The following is a 17,825-nucleotide window of genomic DNA, read 5'->3' as shown; positions in this document are numbered from 1 at the left end:
ACGCAAACTGTCCGTAGTGTACACACTAGGCTTCTCAATTAGATAATTGTATATGTCGGGCCATATAATTGCTGGCCATTTGGACATATCTGAAATCCATTCCTCACTCTGAATATTTTATGGGTCTGGTCATTTCTCACCAGTACTGAGGACCAGTTTGTTCAGGTACCAGGGAGTGGCCACACTCTGGTTCGGACGCTGGCTTGAGATCTTTTTCAATAAAGATTGCTCTATCTTTCACCCAGCCTGCCTCCGCAGAATTTCTTTATCAACATACTACACACCGACACCTTTGGAGACGACAGCCCATACACTTCACCAGCAGCTCTGTTTTTTTTAAAAAACACATCTTTACTGACACCAAGAGTGACTGAATACAGTTACAGATGAAATAAGTGTATACAACATTCATACACAACCAAACCATCATAAATACGACAAGGGTTGACAGCAAGACAGGAAAAAGATAAACTTGATCCAAACTGCCGTCAGTGATCATAGTGCCAGATGAGAGACACAGATTCAGTTTCAGACTCAGTTTCAATCGTATTGCAATCGGAAATGCAATGAAAAAAAACTAGTTTGTTATTTGTTACAACGTAGGCTACATTATTTCATTCATTGATTGTGATAAGACCCTTGTGCCATCCGGTGTCAGTGCGCCACAGCCAGATGCGCACACGTGTCCTTATTGACTGTGTCCTATAATCACAAAATGAGATTATTATAAACTGTATCGATGGAAGTGAGGTAGCTTCAAGTGATACTGCAGGAATAATCATAAGAAATAAACTATTATTCTTTTTCATTTCCTCTTGTTTCTTTAAACAAAGTGTTCACCACGCTTACACTTGCTGCATCAAGACGAAGTTCGACAGCTGCTGCTGATCGTAGTTATTATAAACACAATGTAATGAAAGAAAAATAAAACGTCTCTCCAATTCACACAGTTATTATCCTTTTTGCAAACTCGCAACATCACAATAATCTGAAACGACTATGCAGACGGGAGGCTAATGGTCTGAAGCATGCGTACCAGTACGCACATTCTCACCGCCCGTGGATTTTTATACATTAGTAACCTATTGTTTATGACAGGTAGGCTACGACTACATAAATACACATATTGTAACATGTATATAATAATCCATAGATCCACAGAGCGTATTTGAAATTCCCATTCACTTCCGGGTTTCCGTAAACATTGATTTCTGGTCCTTTCAAAATATTCAAATAGGTATGTCATTGTTCATGTAATGTGGCATGTTTACAACAACAACAACAACAAGAACCAAAAAAACTTTCTTTTCCGGGAACATGCGCAGTGCTAAACTTCCGGGTTGTGACGTCAGCCCTGGCACACTCCCGCGCTGTACATACCTCCACTGCACTCAGAACCAAGACAACCGTCCTCCAGGTAGGTCTGCGTTTTGATGAGAGACAGAATTAATGTATGTTCCAAAAAGTTAAATCAGAGAAGAAAAGCCAACACGCTCAAAAATCCTTCTTGAAACTTTTCCCGGTTTTACTGTTCTGTCCACAAGCAACCGTGCTTTTGCAACACTGAAACCGTGGTCCAGGGGGAATTGTTAGGCCGATTCGGGTTTCAGCAGTTATGTGTGTATGTCAGGCATGTGATTTTTCCGGAAATCAGTATTTTGAGACATGAAAATGCGACCCTCATGAAAATGCGATCATGGAAATCCGCTTTTTTTTTTTTTTGGCGCGGGGGGGGGGTCTGTCAGACGTTCAAAATGCATGACAATTCTGCTTAATGTGCGTGTAATCTGTCAATCAAAACCTAAAAAGCATGGATTAAAGTTCTCCGTCGCTACGACGGATTTCCATCATTCAAACTTAACAGAGGCGAATTGTGAGATCAACGTAGACTAATTGAATGTTCCACACTCCAGTCCGGTATGTGGCGGCAATGCGCCATTAAGCTGGATGCCAGCCGCCATTCAAATCCAAGAGAAGAAGAAGAAGATCAGTGTAGATCGGAGGAGAACTGTTGGCTGATGTTTATTGACAGATTGTCAAACTCTACAGCCAATGGTATCGTTAACAGCGTGTGCGCCTGACCAATGACAGTGTAGTGACCCACACGGGGCGGGATCTCAACACGGAGCGGCGCTAAATTTTAGCTGCTTAGCTAGCAAGGACTCGTCGCGCTGCTACGTTATCAACTGAGTTTAGTCAGCACGTGAGAACTCGTCTGACACGGAGAGTCTCCTGTTGTGTGCTACATGTGTGAAACAACAACTATAGTCTGGACTTTGTCTGCAGTGTATCTGTGTAAACAGCTTCATTCAGCGTCTCTCCCTCCCCTCTGGCACCGTGAGTTACCATGGATACAGGACCGCCCTGAAACTTTATACTGATGATCAATAAGAAGTTTTTGGTTAGTTTGACTGTACAGAGTAATACGCATGAATGTTGCCTGATTGTAGGTCAATGCTGAAATCTTGTATTATAACATATAGAACAAAGCCTCAGAGCTTCTTTGATTATTAAAGCTTGGGTCTGCAATTCGGTACAAAAGCATGATTTATCATATTTGTATAACATTTTTTAACATCCTGACAGCAATCAAAATATTAAATCATTTGAAAAAACCCCCAAAATAAGTCCATTATCTCTGGCAGCTCCAGGGCTGTAAAAACGTCTCCCAATCCTTGTTAACGGCCCGAGGATGTTGTATGGACGGACTACCTGTCAATCAATGTGCCCTTACCTGACCACCCGCCCCACCCTCTGCTGAGTCTGCGCAGCAGTCATTGCGCGTGACCGGCTTTCTACATGGAGCTATGACGGACTGTTTACGACGAGACTGGCAGAGAAACTACAGCCACACTTCTCATCACCAGCGGTACCTACAGCAGCTTACACTGCTGAACAGAGACAGCAAAGAAAGACTGAACTCAAGAAGGCTATCAAGAAAAGAAGTTAGACAGTGCAAGAAGTAAAACGAGTCAACATCGGAGCGGCTTTTCAGTGATGGTGACAACTGAAGGAGTCGAAGACCTGAGGACGGATGCCATGGTAGCTGTGTCTCTGGTGGACAGGTAAGAGCTGGTTTGTTTTGTTGGGGAAATGTATTATTACTCTGCATTATGTAGTCAACGTAGCTAACGTTAGCTCCTTATGTTGCTGTCGCATGTATTCACCCAACACTAACGTTATCCGGTTGTAGCTAACGTTAGCTAGCTAGCTAAAATAACAGACTGCTGCCGTATGAAACATATTTACATGTGACGTCACCGTTTACACGCAGACCAACGTTTACATATATTGTGGATCTGATCCATACAGCAGTGTTCACACATACACTGCTACTCTGGGCTGTTTGGACATTAGCCAGACGAGCTGTATGTGAGGGGCGGACTAGTTCTTGTGTGCAACACATGTGAAAGGCCAAGTCCACTGTTCAGAGGTCATAGGAAGATTACATTCATCTGTGAATGTGGTTTGCATTGTATGTGTGAGCCGCTGTTGTAAGATGGTACTCATGTGACGTTCATTCTTATAGCCTCTGAACTAGACGTTTTAGAAATGTGCTGATGTTGCCTATTTCTGTGTCCTATAGTTATGAGAGGGACGCATCAACTTCCAGCCTTGAAGCGTCAGTTCAGAGCAGAACCATGCCCTGATGTTTCCACTATTTCTGCAGAGTCTCTCTCTGACAGGTGAGTGTAACTTGATGCTGATAGCAACATGGATCAAACCACTGTTATTCATGTAATATGTGTCTTTGATGGAAACATTTCATGTATGCATGTGTTCTTCTTTTATATCAAGTTGGTTTGCTTTATGTGCATGAATGTGCTCCTTAGCAGGGATACAATAGGAAAAGGAATTACATCATTTCTTTAGCTGCACCAGGAAAATGCTTCAAGTACTGGTCCTAGCAGTCACATGTTGGCCTACTGCTTGAGACTATTGCATATTAGTAAGACATTTTTTAAAAGAAAATAGACATTGCATTTCAGTTCATGATCTGACTGTCAGCTGACCACAGCAGAATGTAGGAAACACAGAATGCACCTGACAATCCCCATAAATAGTCGCTTGCCACCATCACATAAGCTTCCCATCACCCACCTAACCCCAGACTTCATTTTTTTTTTTACATAGCAACAGTCCTGTGTTGTCTTTGAGCGAATCAATAACATTTTTATGCCCCATAAACACATTTACATGTAACTTTATGTCCTGTAAACACATTGAGTTCTCCATCCTTATCCAGTTTTCTGTAATTATTATAATCTTTTGCAGAGAGGATGACATTCCTTTCTCTTAGGCCAGGTACTCTAAGGTGTACAACAAGAAGTCCAGCAAGTAGAGCTTGTACACACTACTATAAAAATGCATAGAAAAAACAATGAGAATGTGAAACTATGTAAATTACTCTGAAAGTGACATTTTGCTCACCCCTCAAAAAGTAGAATTGGTAAATATGAAATGACTGTAAATGGCACAATTCTGATGATGAGACTATTTCTGGTTGTTTTCAGGAATATTTGTCACTGTATAAAATGCAACTCAGGTTGTGGTGTTATAATAAATTGAAATTAATTTCAAGGTCCTTGAAAAGCTGCATTTACTGTCAGATAGTAATTGTGTTCTTTCTACAGGACAGTCGCTGCCAAGACAGTAGGGGATTGAGACAGCACCGACATCAACAGCCTAACCAGTCAAGAAACCTCTGGATGTCCTTCCTGTATATAGTTGTTTATGCTAATTGTACTGTATATTGTGTAAACGATAAAAGGTATACTATTTGTATACTATATTTGTAGTTTTATTTACTTACATGTGTTACAAGAAATGGAATAAACAAGAGTCTTACCTAATTCAGTTGTTATTATTAGTGCATCATGTAAAGTGTAAGAACTGTAATGGGATGGTTGTTTATGCTGGAAGTGTAAAGAAAAGGCATTTATCATTTTCAAGACTTTATTCAAACAAGTTAGAGATAATGCAAAACAAGGAGTAAATACAGAACGACAAATAAATAGGTGTCAGGCAGAGTTCAACACTTGATGTGACTGCTCCAAACGTAGTCCTTGAATTGTGGCCTGTAAAGCAACAGATGAGCAACATGATTAGATATTTCTATGGAACAGAACTCGACTGTCCTCAGAATACTGTAAACATACACACTTTCAATGGTCAATACTTTATACATTCCTGGACAAAACTGTACAGATGTCCCAGTTTATATTACATTGAAAAATAAAAAGGACCAGCCCTTGATCTTCCTTTACATGTTTCTACTTACTGTGTTTATTGTTATGCACCAAAACACAAATTCAAATGGTGAAAAACTACTTGGCAAAACATGTGATTCTGAACAGGGCACGTGTGTCCAAGTTACATGCCTGGTCAATATACTGTACAAACACAAATAGTTGTAGGTGGTTATCAGGGGACAAAAAGCACCAGTAATGTTCTACTTTAGATGCTGACCTGCTCATGTGCAATCCTTTGAGCTTGAAGATCTAGTCGATCTATGAACACCTGCTCCTTGACCTGTCGCCCTCACGTCCACGGCCTCTGCCTCCACTCATGTCCTCCTCTGACGGGATGATGTGCTTCGCTCTGGCGTGTCTTCATCATCAGTTAACAATGCTGTCATCGTGGAAGCTCTAACATGCAAAACATCGTATCATCATGAGTCCAATACAATATTCACGTTCGTCTGTGAATCACTGAGGGAAACGAAAAAATAAAACACGTAGCAGGCCCACCACTAATCTTGATGTTTTAGCTTTTCCATATCTAATGTTAGCATAGCCAGCTGCTGCTAGCTAACCAGCAATGAGTTACAACATCAAAACACACTTTCAAAACAATGTCTCAATGCTAAAAAAAGCTAAGTTGACAGCTATCAGTGCTAGCAATGGCTATGTTGGTTGTATACGTTCAATTTGATTATATTAGGTGTTTACTTACAGGTGAATGAGACATCGTAAAGTTATTGGTAGTCGGACGTTGTGAGACAAAATGATGCGCTGTCCTCCTCACCGCTCGTGAGGACTCGGACTCCGCCGGCGGTGTTCGGCAGTCTTCGGACGGTGCGCGTTCATGGTTTGGGGGGAGCGGCTTCGGAGAGAGGCCTGAGTGCAGGGGGCGGAGTTTACTGGCTGGATACTTTCAAAATCTTTCACGGTCTTGATGGTTTTTCCAACTTGCAGACCCCAGCTTTAACATGTTAGTGATGACAGAAAGTGAGAACTCGCCATCACACTGACGAGGCTGCAAAAGTTGCTGCTTGTATGATGTATTTTTCTGTTAAACGATAAGAGGCTCACTTTAAACAATATAATTAATAATAATAATAATAATAATAATATTTAATGATAATGATGATGAGAAGAAGAAGCAGAAAAAAAGTGTACTGAAAAGTTCTGTAGATGGTTGATTATTTGAAAGAGTAAAACTTGAGAGAAGCTTGGCAAAAAAAAGGCACAGATTCATTTTATAGATTGAAAATTACATTGAAAAGACAATAAACATTTTAAGTGTAAATACAACAGCTGTTCAGATCATCTTTCTGTAAAACACTTTGGCTCAAATATTTAAAATTGATGTCTGCATTACAGAACATGGTGTGGGGTGAGGCTGTAAGTGTCATCTTATTTTTTTGAGCATGTGTCAAGTAAAACGCCCTGTAACATGGAGGGGGGCGCAATAACATGGAGATAAAAGGTTTCTGTTCAACAGCACTCTCCAACACTTATTGACCAAAGTTACTTTGTTAAAAGACTATACTTCTTATTCTCCTTCTTTGTTTTTTTGAACTAAAACTGACTAAAACTAGACTAAACCCTGTTTGAGTTTTCGTCGACTAGAACAGGACTAAAACTATCTCATACAGAAATGACTAAAATTTGATGTGATAACAATGTGATCTTGGAGACTGGCTCTTTTCAGCAAAGACAGCACATATTCCCCTGGTGGACCCTGATCAATGAAGGAGCTACATGGGTTCAAAGTGGTTAAATATTTATCCAGCTACCTCTCTGATTTCTTGCAGTTACAATGAATGCCAGTATGATCCTTGAACAAGTTGCTGGAATCCTACGTTCACAAGGACTGTCTTCTTCCAACGCACAAGATGACACTCACAATAATTCAATTCACCAATTAAATCCTCTGACACATTCTGTCCAAAACACAATACCACCTACACTACCCAACGTGACAGCGAGCACCAGCAGCAACAACAACACAGGACCTACATCTTCCTTTCAAAGTTTTTCACAAGCATCCCTGTCCAGACTGTTTGAGCCTACTCGTAACCGGAGGCTCCAAACACTGGCGTTGAGAAGACGATCAAAACCAACAGCCATACCATGGGAGCATGACTTCTTCTGTTTGGCTGTGCCAGGCCAAACGACCGTGCCTACTCCCACTGAAACAGCGGAGTTAAAGAAACGTGGACTGGGCAAGAAGAGAGTGAGATTCCCAGATAAAGAGGGTACACATCTGGACCTCATTAAAGGCCTCCATGGTGCCTACCCAACACTAAACTCTGGAGGGGGGTTTAAGTTGTACAGGTCCAACAGATCCAAGGAATTGGTGGAAATTCCACCCCAACCTGATGGGTATACTATCAAGTATTTGAAGTATGAAAGTGGACTGAACCGGTCAGTTGCATATATTGTTCCCTTACAAGAGGAGCTGAGATCTGAAGAAAGCATGCCTGTGATTGCCGATGAATTGGTAATTATGTTGTTCTTGTTATTTAGTAATTTTTTTGGTTATTTATTGACAGCAGGGTATCCTAACACACAGGTTCCAAGTCATCATTACATCATGAAAATATATTAAAGGACCAACATTGTCAACACAATTGTCCTACCATAGTAGAACACTTACTTATTAGTGGTAAAATTGTAATGCCAACCACCTAAAGTTCCCTTTCTTTGCCACACATGCATCTCTCATACATGTACAGTGGTGGCCAAAATTATTAGAACACCTGGCATATTTAAGAGGTTTCACTTGTGAATTTGTTGAATTGGCCATTAGAATACCCATAAAACACATGAAATATCTACAAAGTCATCATTATGCTCTATAAACCATAGAATAGTGCCATCATAAGGTGATTTAGGTCATTTTCCTTACAAAAAACAAGCTAGGCCTATTTCACTGTCAACGTCACACAATCATCATCTATCTATCTATTGTACATTCAAAGGAAAGCCTTTGGCTTGAGTTGCAGAAGGCATGGGATAGCATTAGTGTTGAAGTTCTCAGGAAATATAATGACACTATGCCAAAGAGATGTGCTGCTGTAATTGCTGCAAAAGGTGGACAAATATTAAAGTTAAAAGTGGATAAAAACAGTAGGACTCACTCCATCTGATATTTGTTGTGCTCAGAGCAACCATCTGCATGTTTCATGAACATTATGAAATGAAATCATGTTTTGGAGTGGAAAAAAAGGTCAATATTTTCTGATCTGTCAGGTGTTCTAATAATTTTGGCCACCACTGTATGTTCACAGACTCTCTGTCATACAAACACACACATACACCAAAACAGAACGATTCAGATGTTGACATTAAATGAAATTTGCCACTGGCCCTCCAGACCAGGTCCCCACCATATGAAACTACTGGCCTTGGAACATTATTTAAAGCAGATCTTACCTATGATGCATTTCACATAGCACTTTGAAAAAATGGAATATCAACAACTGGGCATTTCATAATTTGTATGTCTCTGTCCCTATGTTTGTACCAGGTTGTCAAGGAGCTGTGCCGGTACTGCCAGCATCATGTACCCCTGCAATATTTGGACGTACACTTGCTGTCATGTGGACATAGGTACTTGTAATCGTTTATTTATGTAATGTGCTGTAATCTGTGCCATCACTCTAGTGTCTTTAAAAGTGTCTAATCTTTCTTTTTTTTTATAGCTCAAGTGCAGGAGGTGAAGAGATTAAAGACACATCCTCTGCTGGCCTATCTCTGTAGGTATACACTTAATGCATTAGTCTTCAGTCTCTAAATGCTTCGCCTAAGTAAAGACTGAAGCCTTTCATCCACATTTTGTGATTAACCTGACGGATACAATTTCAAAGTGCGTCCTTCGGTGACTTGCTGAACTGTTGTACTTGTAAATGTAGTCTGACCAGAAATACATTTAACAGTACTATAACACAACAAATGTGTATTTTATCCTTGCGGCAAAATTTTTAAACAAAGTCGCTGCAAGCCCTTAATTTCCACAATGTTGTTGACTGAAATGATAGCATTTGCAGCCCTTCCTCACACTAAATCGCTTACAGCTGTCAATAAAGTCAGTGGGGGTTCAGAGCTGGAGTCTTTAGGTTTTGGTTTGGAATTGGGCCATTATCCTAGCATGTTAAAAGGTAGGCTTTATGATAGCATTTTTAAGTCATTCTGTGTAAGCCTCATTTTATAGCACTGTTACCTCTCTGTTAAGGATCATTGGAAGTATCTGGGGTGGTGCTGCACAATAAATGAAAATGACCAACCAGTGTGAGTTGGGGTGTTGGTCTGTCCAACCCCTACTCACACCTGTTGATCATAGTGCTTAAAGTACAATTAAGGACTAGGACCAACAGGTGTGAGTGAGCTACACTGCACAAAGTAAATTTCACTTTCAGACACTTGTTAAGGCTGACCAGTGGCCATCTTGAGCAAATGGAAAAGTATGTTATGCTACTTCCCTGTTGTTTTCAGACCAACAATGACTATATAATACATTAATGTGTACGTTTTTTTTGTTTACAAAGTCAGATGTTGACAAAGTTATTTTATCGGACCAAACTAGTTTATGGTGCTACTGATTATTTACTTTTCTCTTCCAGACCAAAAAGGTTTTTTTTTAACTATCAAAATAACTTCGAGTTAACTGAAAACTGCATTTAGTTAAGTTGATTTTCTTATGCCGGTTTTTCCTATATTGGTCTCGGAAGATTTTGCCGCTATATCCCCAAGGTGGGGGTTTTTTTCCCTGGTTTCTAATGGGCGGAGGCTAGGGTATATCCCTGAATGGTTGACGGCTCATCGCAGGGCCCTTCTGGCGACAGCGGCTGCCCCACAGGGTGCCAAGTGCACGCCAGCAGCAATGGTGGGGTTCAGTATCTTGCTCAAGGATACTTCGGTCTGTAGCTCAGTTCCACCCAGGGAAGCCAGGGTTTCGCCTGCTGCTCTACCCACTGAGCGACAGCCACCCAGCATTTACTGCATTTAGAACTATCATTTCTTGGTTCCCAGATGTGTTCTGCATTTTGGTATTTTTTTAATTTTTTTTGGCAATTACTGTTATTATAGATTGTTGAGTGGTGCTATGCCATATGGTTGTTTTATTTATCACGATAACCATTATGTTTTAACAGCACCAAAGTCACACTTCGGGTGGGACTTATCTTGGACCCAAGGCTGAAGACGTATTCACATCTGCACGGTATTGAAATATCTTTAAAACACAATACCTCAATTATATTCCCTTTACACTAAAAACAGACAGATGATATGATTTCACATGGAATTGTTCTTCAGCAAAAGTGAGATACATTGTGATAATTGTTTTTTTCTAAACAACTGTCAGCCTTGAGAGTCCAGAAAATCATGGTGACGCTCAATCGAGATGACACTGGACTCATCTCAGAGCTAAGAAGAGCTTTTCCCATCATCCAAGACAAGCCATTTAACCTGTGCACTGTTGATGGACACAAGAATATACATGTAATCCATCAGAAACCGTGGACATCTCAATCCCTGTGGATGTTGACCAAAAACCAACGGTCGGCTGTTTACATCTTACCCAAGGTGCAGTATGTTGATGTCATTAATATGGTTATTGGTTGCAGTCTAAAGTGCCTCAATAATTTCACTTGAATAAGAAAATAAAGTTGAGGTTTGTCATTTTTCTCGACAGAAAAAAATATGTGATCCAGATGATGACTCGGAGGATTCGGTAAGACATCCAAAAGAAATGCAGCTACTGTGTTACACTGATGACTGCTTCATGTAGTGCGTTCATGGCTTTAAGCACTGCATTATTTTCTTTACATTGTCTTCATGCTATTCTTTTGTAATCCATGACCTAATCTTTCTTTTGACACAATGACACATAACAAATGAGGACAGTGACCATTCTGATGAGGTGTGTGAAACAGTGCAGCTCCTGTGTTTAACAGATGACAGATATATGGTGCAATTTTGGTTAAGTTCAAGACATGACGATAATTCCATCTGCATGTCAGTGATGCTGTACATGAAATAATAGCATTGACTGTCCCGTTACTGTATGGAGTCTGTGACGCAATCTGTGCGTTTGTGTAATTCGTAGGAATCCGACAACAATGATGAGGACATTGATGGGGAGAGTGACGATGCTCCTGAGGTGTTGGTAAGACTTGAGCCCATGCAGATATGCAATGGACATGATCTACGATTGCTGCATCTCATTTTCACTGAATGTAAACCTGATGTGTTACTGGACATAGCAGTCGACAGACATGACCATAATTCCATCTGCATGTCAGTGATGCTGTACATGAAATAATAGCATTGACTGTCCCGTTACTGTATGGAGTCTGTGACGCAGTCTGTGCGTTTGTGTAATTCGTAGGAATCCGACAACAATGATGAGGACATTGATGGGGAGAGTGACGATGCTCCTGAGGTGTTGGTAAGACTTGAGCCCATGCAGATATGCAATGGACATGATCTACGATTGCTGCATCTCATTTTCACTGAATGTAAACCTGATGTGTTACTGGACATAGCAGTCGACAGACATGACCATAATTCCCTCTGCATGTCAGTGATGTTGTATGATAAATCATTTTGCTTAATGTCCTGCTTATATAAATACCCTATCTGTATGTTTTTTAGGACATCACTGACGGGGTTAATGACAGATACCATACTGGAGGCCAAACGGCCTCTCTGCCTCTGCATGCTCCTGGAACTCCAACACATGACACATCTACCACATCTACATCTATTTCAACATCTCCCAGACATCCTCCAGACCCCAAATGCAACCTTCAGGCTATTCTGACTACACTTTCATTGAATGTAGATAAAGAATCAAAGCCACCATCAGCCAACAACATCAATGTACTGAGGACAGATATATTAGGAAGTGCTTTTAGAGCCTTCCGAAGAGCAAAATTCGACCCCAAATTGAAAATAGATGTAGTTTTTGTGGACACCTGTGGTCGGGGAGAAGGAGCCGTGGATAATGGAGGACCGACCAGGGAGTTTCTGACACTATTAATGAAATCAGTTCTAAACTCGCGCTTCTTCATGGGACCGTCTGGGAGCAAGAACCTTGCACTGGATGCAGTAGGTATGTACGCGAGAGGACACCACGTTACACACAGACACATTGAAAAAAATTGCATTGAAAAAATTGGTTTACACATTCAGCACATTTGAAAACTGCAACTAGGTTGGACGTTAAATCAAAGTCAGTCAATCGAATATATATGTACTAACATAGGTTAACTATTTACAAACTAATTTCAATGTTAAGTTACATTTTGCAAGAATTATGAACCGCTGCAACCAATGTAGATCCCTATCCACTGAATGTCTTGCAGAACTTTTCATCCTGCAAAAGTGAAAAAATGTCTGTTATACTTTCAGGACTCGCCAGGGGCAACTACAGGGCAATTGGAACTATAATTTCAGTGTGTCTTGTCCATGGAGGAGTGGGTCCGCATGTCTTTTCCCGAAGACTTTTATGCCAGATCACAGGACAACCAACTCCACCTGCTGAAATCTCAGAGATTGATGATGAGGAGCTAAAGGCAGAATTACAAAAGGCAAGTTAAATAGACCAAATAAATATTTTTTTAAAAACTTTACATTTGATAAATCAAAAATTGAATACATGTCAGACCCAGAGGCACATCCCAAGCACTGAACATAACACTGAAACATAAATGGCAATGGAAAAAGGTTAGCCTACCAGCTGACATGACTCTTTGTGTGACAGGTGAATGGCGTTGTCGGTCAGTGATCGAAGATAATTGCTTAAGGGCATGTGTAAAAATCTTGATTCACATTTTGAAAGGCAATTTTATTTGTATAGCCCGTTTTAACAAACAGTTTGTCTCAAAGGGCTTTACATGGCATCATAACATCATCTGCCCTTAGACCCACTTCAAAATGTACGGAGAGGAGAGGAGAGGAGAGGGCTCCATGTAACCAGATGTGTCCCCTAGCAGTCTAAGCCTATAGTAGCACATTTGTAAAATGGTTCAGAGCTACCTGAACCAGCCCTAACTAAAAGTTCTGTCATAGAGGAAGGTCTTAAGCCTAGACTTAAATGTAGTTAGAGTGTCTGCCTCTCTGACCCACGGAGAGAGCTGGTTCCACATTAGAGGAGCCTGGTAACTGAAGGCTCTACCTCCCAGTCTGTTTTTAGAGATACTGGGAGTCACTAACAGACCTGCATTCTGGGAGTGAAGTGCTCTGGTAGGACAATAAGGAATAATGAGTTCTTTCAGATAGGATGGAGCTTTATCATTAAGAGCCTTATAAGTCAGCAAAAGGATTTTGAAGTCTATTCTAATTCCTACAGGGAGCCAGTGTACAGAAGCTAAAGTGGGAGAGATGTGCTCTCTCTTCCTAACTCCTGTCAGAAACCCTCGCTGCAGCGTTCTGGACCAGCTGGAGAGTCTTAAGAGACTTTTTCGGACATCCTGACAGGAGAGAGTTACAGTAGTCCAGCCTAGAAGTGATAATGCATGCACGAGTTTCTCAGCATCACTCTGGGAAAGGATATTCCTAATCTTAGCTATACTGCGCAGGTGGAAGAAGGCGGTCCTAGTCACATGTTTTTTGTGGGAGCAGAAGGAAAGGTCCTGGTCAAAAATGACTCCAAGGTTCCTTGCAGTTGTACCTGAGGTCAGGGTGATGCCATCTAGAGTTGCGATCTGATCAGAGGAAATGTCCCTGAGGTGTTTAGGTCCAAACACGATGACCTCTGTTTTATCTGAATTCAGTATCAAGAAGTTAGAGGACATCCAGGATTTAATGTCTTTCAGGCAGTCTTGCAGCTTGATGAGGCGGCTTCTGTATCTTTGTATGTTGAAACTTTATGAAAAGTTGCTTTACGTCTATGCAGGAGTGCACTGACATAATACAGTTCTGTCCAAACAATATGCAGTCGATGTACTGTCCCTGTCCTGCGATACCTCTTGACAAAGATGTTTCTCACACTGGTTTTAGTTTTTGGTCACATGGAAAAAGTATTTATGGAAATAAAAGGATTGTCTTCCATTCCAAGGAGCCAACAGAATATGGAAATGTTGTGTTAGTTCTCAAGAGCAGCAAATAATTTTGGAATTCATTACAGACCCAACAGGCGGAGACGGTGTCGGAAATCCGTGCTGCTGTACAAGAGGCCGACAAACACTTGTCCCTCTTGGGCGCTACCAGCACGGTCATCCGTACAGCAAATGATAGGGATGAACTGTTAAGTTCATCATTGGACTACTACATGAATGGCAGGCTGAATTTGCCTCTCCATCAGTAAGTGTGCGCCATGTTTATTCTATGTTGAAGATCGTAATAGATATTTGGTAATTATTTTGTTCAATAACATAAAGCATTTACATGCACTGTGGTTACATTTTACAACATGGTTGCTTTGAGTAACTGTCACAAGCCTTTTGTTTTTAAGGATGCTTTACAACTACAGCAGGCACTGAGGTTGTATTCCTAGGTATTAACGACAGAAAATCACTCATTATCTTTATATTTAATATCTTAAGGCTATGCGATGGAATGGAGCAACTGGGTGTGCTGCAGGCCCTGAAAGACAGCCATGACTTGCAGAGGTTGTTTGTCGGAGGCCCCCCCGCACCGTTAACATCTGTGGAAGTCAAAGACCTCTTCCAAGTCAGTTATTCGGTTGAAGGCAGCTCTCGCCGCTCGGCAGAGGAGAGAGCAGTTGCCTATTGGCTGGACTGGCTGATCGACATTGAGGGTATGTGTCACACTTTAGGTACTGCAAACATAAAATGTCTGCCTAGTGTCTAAAAGCTTCATGTCTTCATCTTTACAGAAGGAGAAGCAGTCCTACATGTAGATGAGCAGGAACCAGTCAAGTTGACTCTGGAGGATGTTCTGCGCTTTGCTACTGGGGCCGAAAAAATCCCTCCTCTTGGATTCAATGAGAAGCCTATGCCGGACTTCCTTCATGAGCCAGTAAACAACCAGAGGAGAGTTTTTCCAGAGGCAAACACATGTGCCTTGGTGCCAATTTATGATGATTTCAGTGATCACATGATTTCTGGAATTGTGCAAGCTCCAAACTTTGGGACAGCCTGATGTCCCAAAGTTTACTTTGGCGTCTGCGATTGACTTGAGTTTCAGGTGATGCTAAAGTTGGGATTTTTTTTTACATTTTTACGTCACCCCTAGCAAATTGTTAATAGAAAAGACAGTTCACAAAAGACATCAAAAGTTCGGAGCTAGTGATTTACTTAGTTATGTATTTATTTATTTTTAATTTTTCACAGGTTCAAACCACAGTTTCATTGTGATTGAGCACATTTTCATTACAAAACTAGTTTGTCCGACATGTCATTATCACAGTTATTGTCAGCTCAGTGACAATTTGAGCAAAAGTAAAGTTGTAACTATACACTCCTGAGCTTCATGCATTTTCTGTATTGAGTGTTACCGAATGTGTGTTATTAAGTGTTCTTGCAGCTACATTTGGTTCAGTGTTATCATTATAGCAGTGATCACCAGCAGGTAATAATTTGTTTGTCAGTGTTAAATCGATGCATCTTCTCTGGAACATGTAAAGACAGCTCAATTAAGACACTGCATCAATTGTGGTCCATGTTCAGGTCCATACCATTGTCTGTTAAAACAAGTTCATCATTAAGTCACTTAATTTTAACATTATTAAAAAACGCTGTTCTCCACTATGTTCTGAGCTCTCTTCTTTCATGTATGTCCTGAGGTTGTTTTGACTTTGTCCTCCCACAGATTAACCCTCTCTTGGCAGGTTTTATTCAACCAAGGAACAGGTCATTGCCATGTCGACTGCACAGGAGAAGAAAAGTGGGTGGGGGGTTATTGATGATTATAATAAAATATAATATAATTATAGAATCATCAACACCTCACACCGCATTTGCTTATACTTGCTCATCTTACTCTTAATTCATTATTATTATTGCTACTCATGTCACATAAGTCTGCCCAACAAGAAGGTACTGTTGTAACCATTGCTATGATTGCTGTCAATGTTATTACCAATGACTGTACAGCTGCTCCTGATTTATTTAGTGAGCATTCAGGATTATCTGAGCATTCTATATAATTATCATTTTCTAAGTCCTTAATGATGATATTGCAGCACCACTATCAGTACTTCTATGTGATATTCAAACAGAATACATAATGCATAAGCAGACACACCATAACCACACATCACTTACTAATAATAATTTAAAAAAATTCTAGTGTTTATCGTTTTAATTGTCAGGACAATATAATATTTATTTGTACTACTGTGCAGGACATACCAAACTGTGCATTGTAGGTGTCATTTTTTGCATCATCTAATTTAATGGTAAATTCCAATCCCATGCACAAGTCAGTGTCAACCATGGAGTGTAAAAAGATGGCATCACTGAGAGCCTAATTACATCTGGCAGGGGGACTGCAAATGTAAATTAGGCCCGGCTGCAATTGGGTACAGCTACATCCCTTCCTCTTGAGAAGGGAATGTTGAATACTGTACACTGTCCTACAGAAAATAAAATAAATTGAAATTGAGACTTCTGGCTATAATTGAATTATCTCATGGGTCTTTTGTGGTGGCAAAAGGTTTTCTATCTATTCAGTAAATAATTAAAAAATAAGCCTTCACACGCTGTCTTTCTTGAGTTTTAATAAATCATTCATGAATGGAGTCACACAGCCAGTCATTGAGTGAGTGAGTAAAATGTTCTTCAATCTGCTATCCTTATAGTTCGCATAACTCGTGTCACTAAAATACATGGCATCCCAGATGGTTCTGCCAATCCTCCCCACCAAGACATAACAGTCCCTGGGAGTTCCCAGGACACTTTGTTGTGGGAGCTCCCTGGCTCAAAACCGAGCAACACATATCACAAGGTGAGGAGAAGTTCTGTTTCAAACATGATTATACAACACATGCAAAACATAGTATAGGTTAAATACCAGAATTTTCCATCACACGACTCTTAAAGCAGATGTCAGCACGGGGCAGTTTCAAACAATCTGACTGTGCTCATAGGGAGGACTGCTGTTCAATGTAAGGCTAAGCAAGTTTATTTCTTGACTGATGCAACATTTCGATAATATAACACTGGAAATTGTGTGAAAGGTTACAGAGACACTTCTAAACTCATGACTGTATGGCCTCAAAATTAACTGAATTTGGCCAAATCGTAGCAGTAGCTTTATTCATTTGACTCAAATCATCTGTAGCATAATGTTGTAATGATTCTAAAATGCTAAAAGTTAGGTAAACCGCTGTGAACAGTAATAAATAAATAATGATTAATGCGGTTGGTGCCGAAGATAGATGAGTGTGCCTCCCCGCTCAGTCCCTCCACAGAGGTGGAACTGGAACTGGTGGGCGGGGCTGATGCTGGAGTTGTGGTTCTACAGTGAGCTCCATCTCATTGTGATTGATCAACTGTATCCTGTAATAAAAATATTTGATCATAATGGAAGTGCTTTCTTTCAGCTGACCCAATCCACAAGGGAATGAGGTGTAACTGACAGCTGATAATTGTATAACAATGACTTGAGTTATAATTTATATTCTAT

The 17,825-nt window shown here is 40.5% G+C and overlaps 2 protein-coding genes and 2 long non-coding RNA genes across 5 annotated transcripts; 3 read left to right on the top strand and 1 right to left on the bottom strand.

Moving 5' to 3' along the window:
- Positions 1-1,381: 1,381 nt before the first annotated feature.
- LOC311267140 (uncharacterized protein) lies at positions 1,382-12,948 on the top strand. Its single transcript, XM_084370008.1, has 11 exons — positions 1,382-1,417; positions 7,040-7,728; positions 8,758-8,840; positions 8,933-8,986; positions 10,382-10,449; positions 10,594-10,814; positions 10,924-10,962; positions 11,338-11,397; positions 11,620-11,679; positions 11,886-12,345; positions 12,645-12,948. Exons 2-11 carry the CDS (start codon positions 7,045-7,047, stop codon positions 12,830-12,832), a joined length of 1,917 nt encoding a protein of 638 aa, XP_084226134.1. The 5' UTR covers positions 1,382-1,417; positions 7,040-7,044; the 3' UTR covers positions 12,833-12,948.
- Positions 1,809-4,718, top strand: LOC311267141. Of its 2 annotated transcripts, XR_014623796.1 has the most exons (4): positions 1,809-2,337; positions 2,646-3,065; positions 3,587-3,686; positions 4,635-4,718. It is a non-coding gene; the product is annotated as an uncharacterized lncRNA (long non-coding RNA). The 2 variants fall into 2 exon arrangements; XR_014623797.1 differs by lacking the exon at positions 1,809-2,337 and having other exon boundaries at positions 2,387-3,065.
- LOC311267142 lies at positions 4,991-6,064 on the bottom strand. Its single transcript, XR_014623798.1, has 3 exons — positions 5,956-6,064; positions 5,470-5,648; positions 4,991-5,078 (listed from the first exon to the last, which is right to left on the bottom strand). It is a non-coding gene; the product is annotated as an uncharacterized lncRNA (long non-coding RNA).
- A 929-nt stretch (positions 12,949-13,877) lies between the features above and the next one.
- LOC311266371 (G2/M phase-specific E3 ubiquitin-protein ligase) lies at positions 13,878-15,946 on the top strand (the record flags this gene model as incomplete). Its single annotated transcript, XM_084368719.1, has 4 exons — positions 13,878-13,910; positions 14,362-14,537; positions 14,780-14,994; positions 15,073-15,946. The coding sequence occupies 4 exons, from the start codon at positions 13,878-13,880 to the stop codon at positions 15,336-15,338; spliced, it is 690 nt and encodes a 229-aa protein (XP_084224845.1). The 3' UTR covers positions 15,339-15,946.
- Positions 15,947-17,825: the final 1,879 nt, after the last annotated feature.

This window comes from Pagrus pagrus (assembly GCF_965226575.1).
Source record: "Pagrus pagrus genome assembly, chromosome: 12".
In the NCBI taxonomy this organism is placed as follows: Eukaryota; Metazoa; Chordata; class Actinopteri; order Spariformes; family Sparidae; genus Pagrus; species Pagrus pagrus.
This window is presented reverse-complemented; position numbering and strand designations above follow the sequence as displayed.

Bases quoted from the DNA above. Each gene is read 5' to 3' on its own strand.
- LOC311267140 (XM_084370008.1), top strand. From the start codon at position 7,045: ATGAATGCCAGTATGATCCTTGAACAAGTTGCTGGAATCCTACGTTCA. The intron at 10,450-10,593 runs GTATTGAAATAT...AACAACTGTCAG, and splicing joins GACGTATTCACATCTGCACG to CCTTGAGAGTCCAGAAAATC. The intron at 12,346-12,644 runs GTATGTACGCGA...TTATACTTTCAG, and splicing joins CCTTGCACTGGATGCAGTAG to GACTCGCCAGGGGCAACTAC.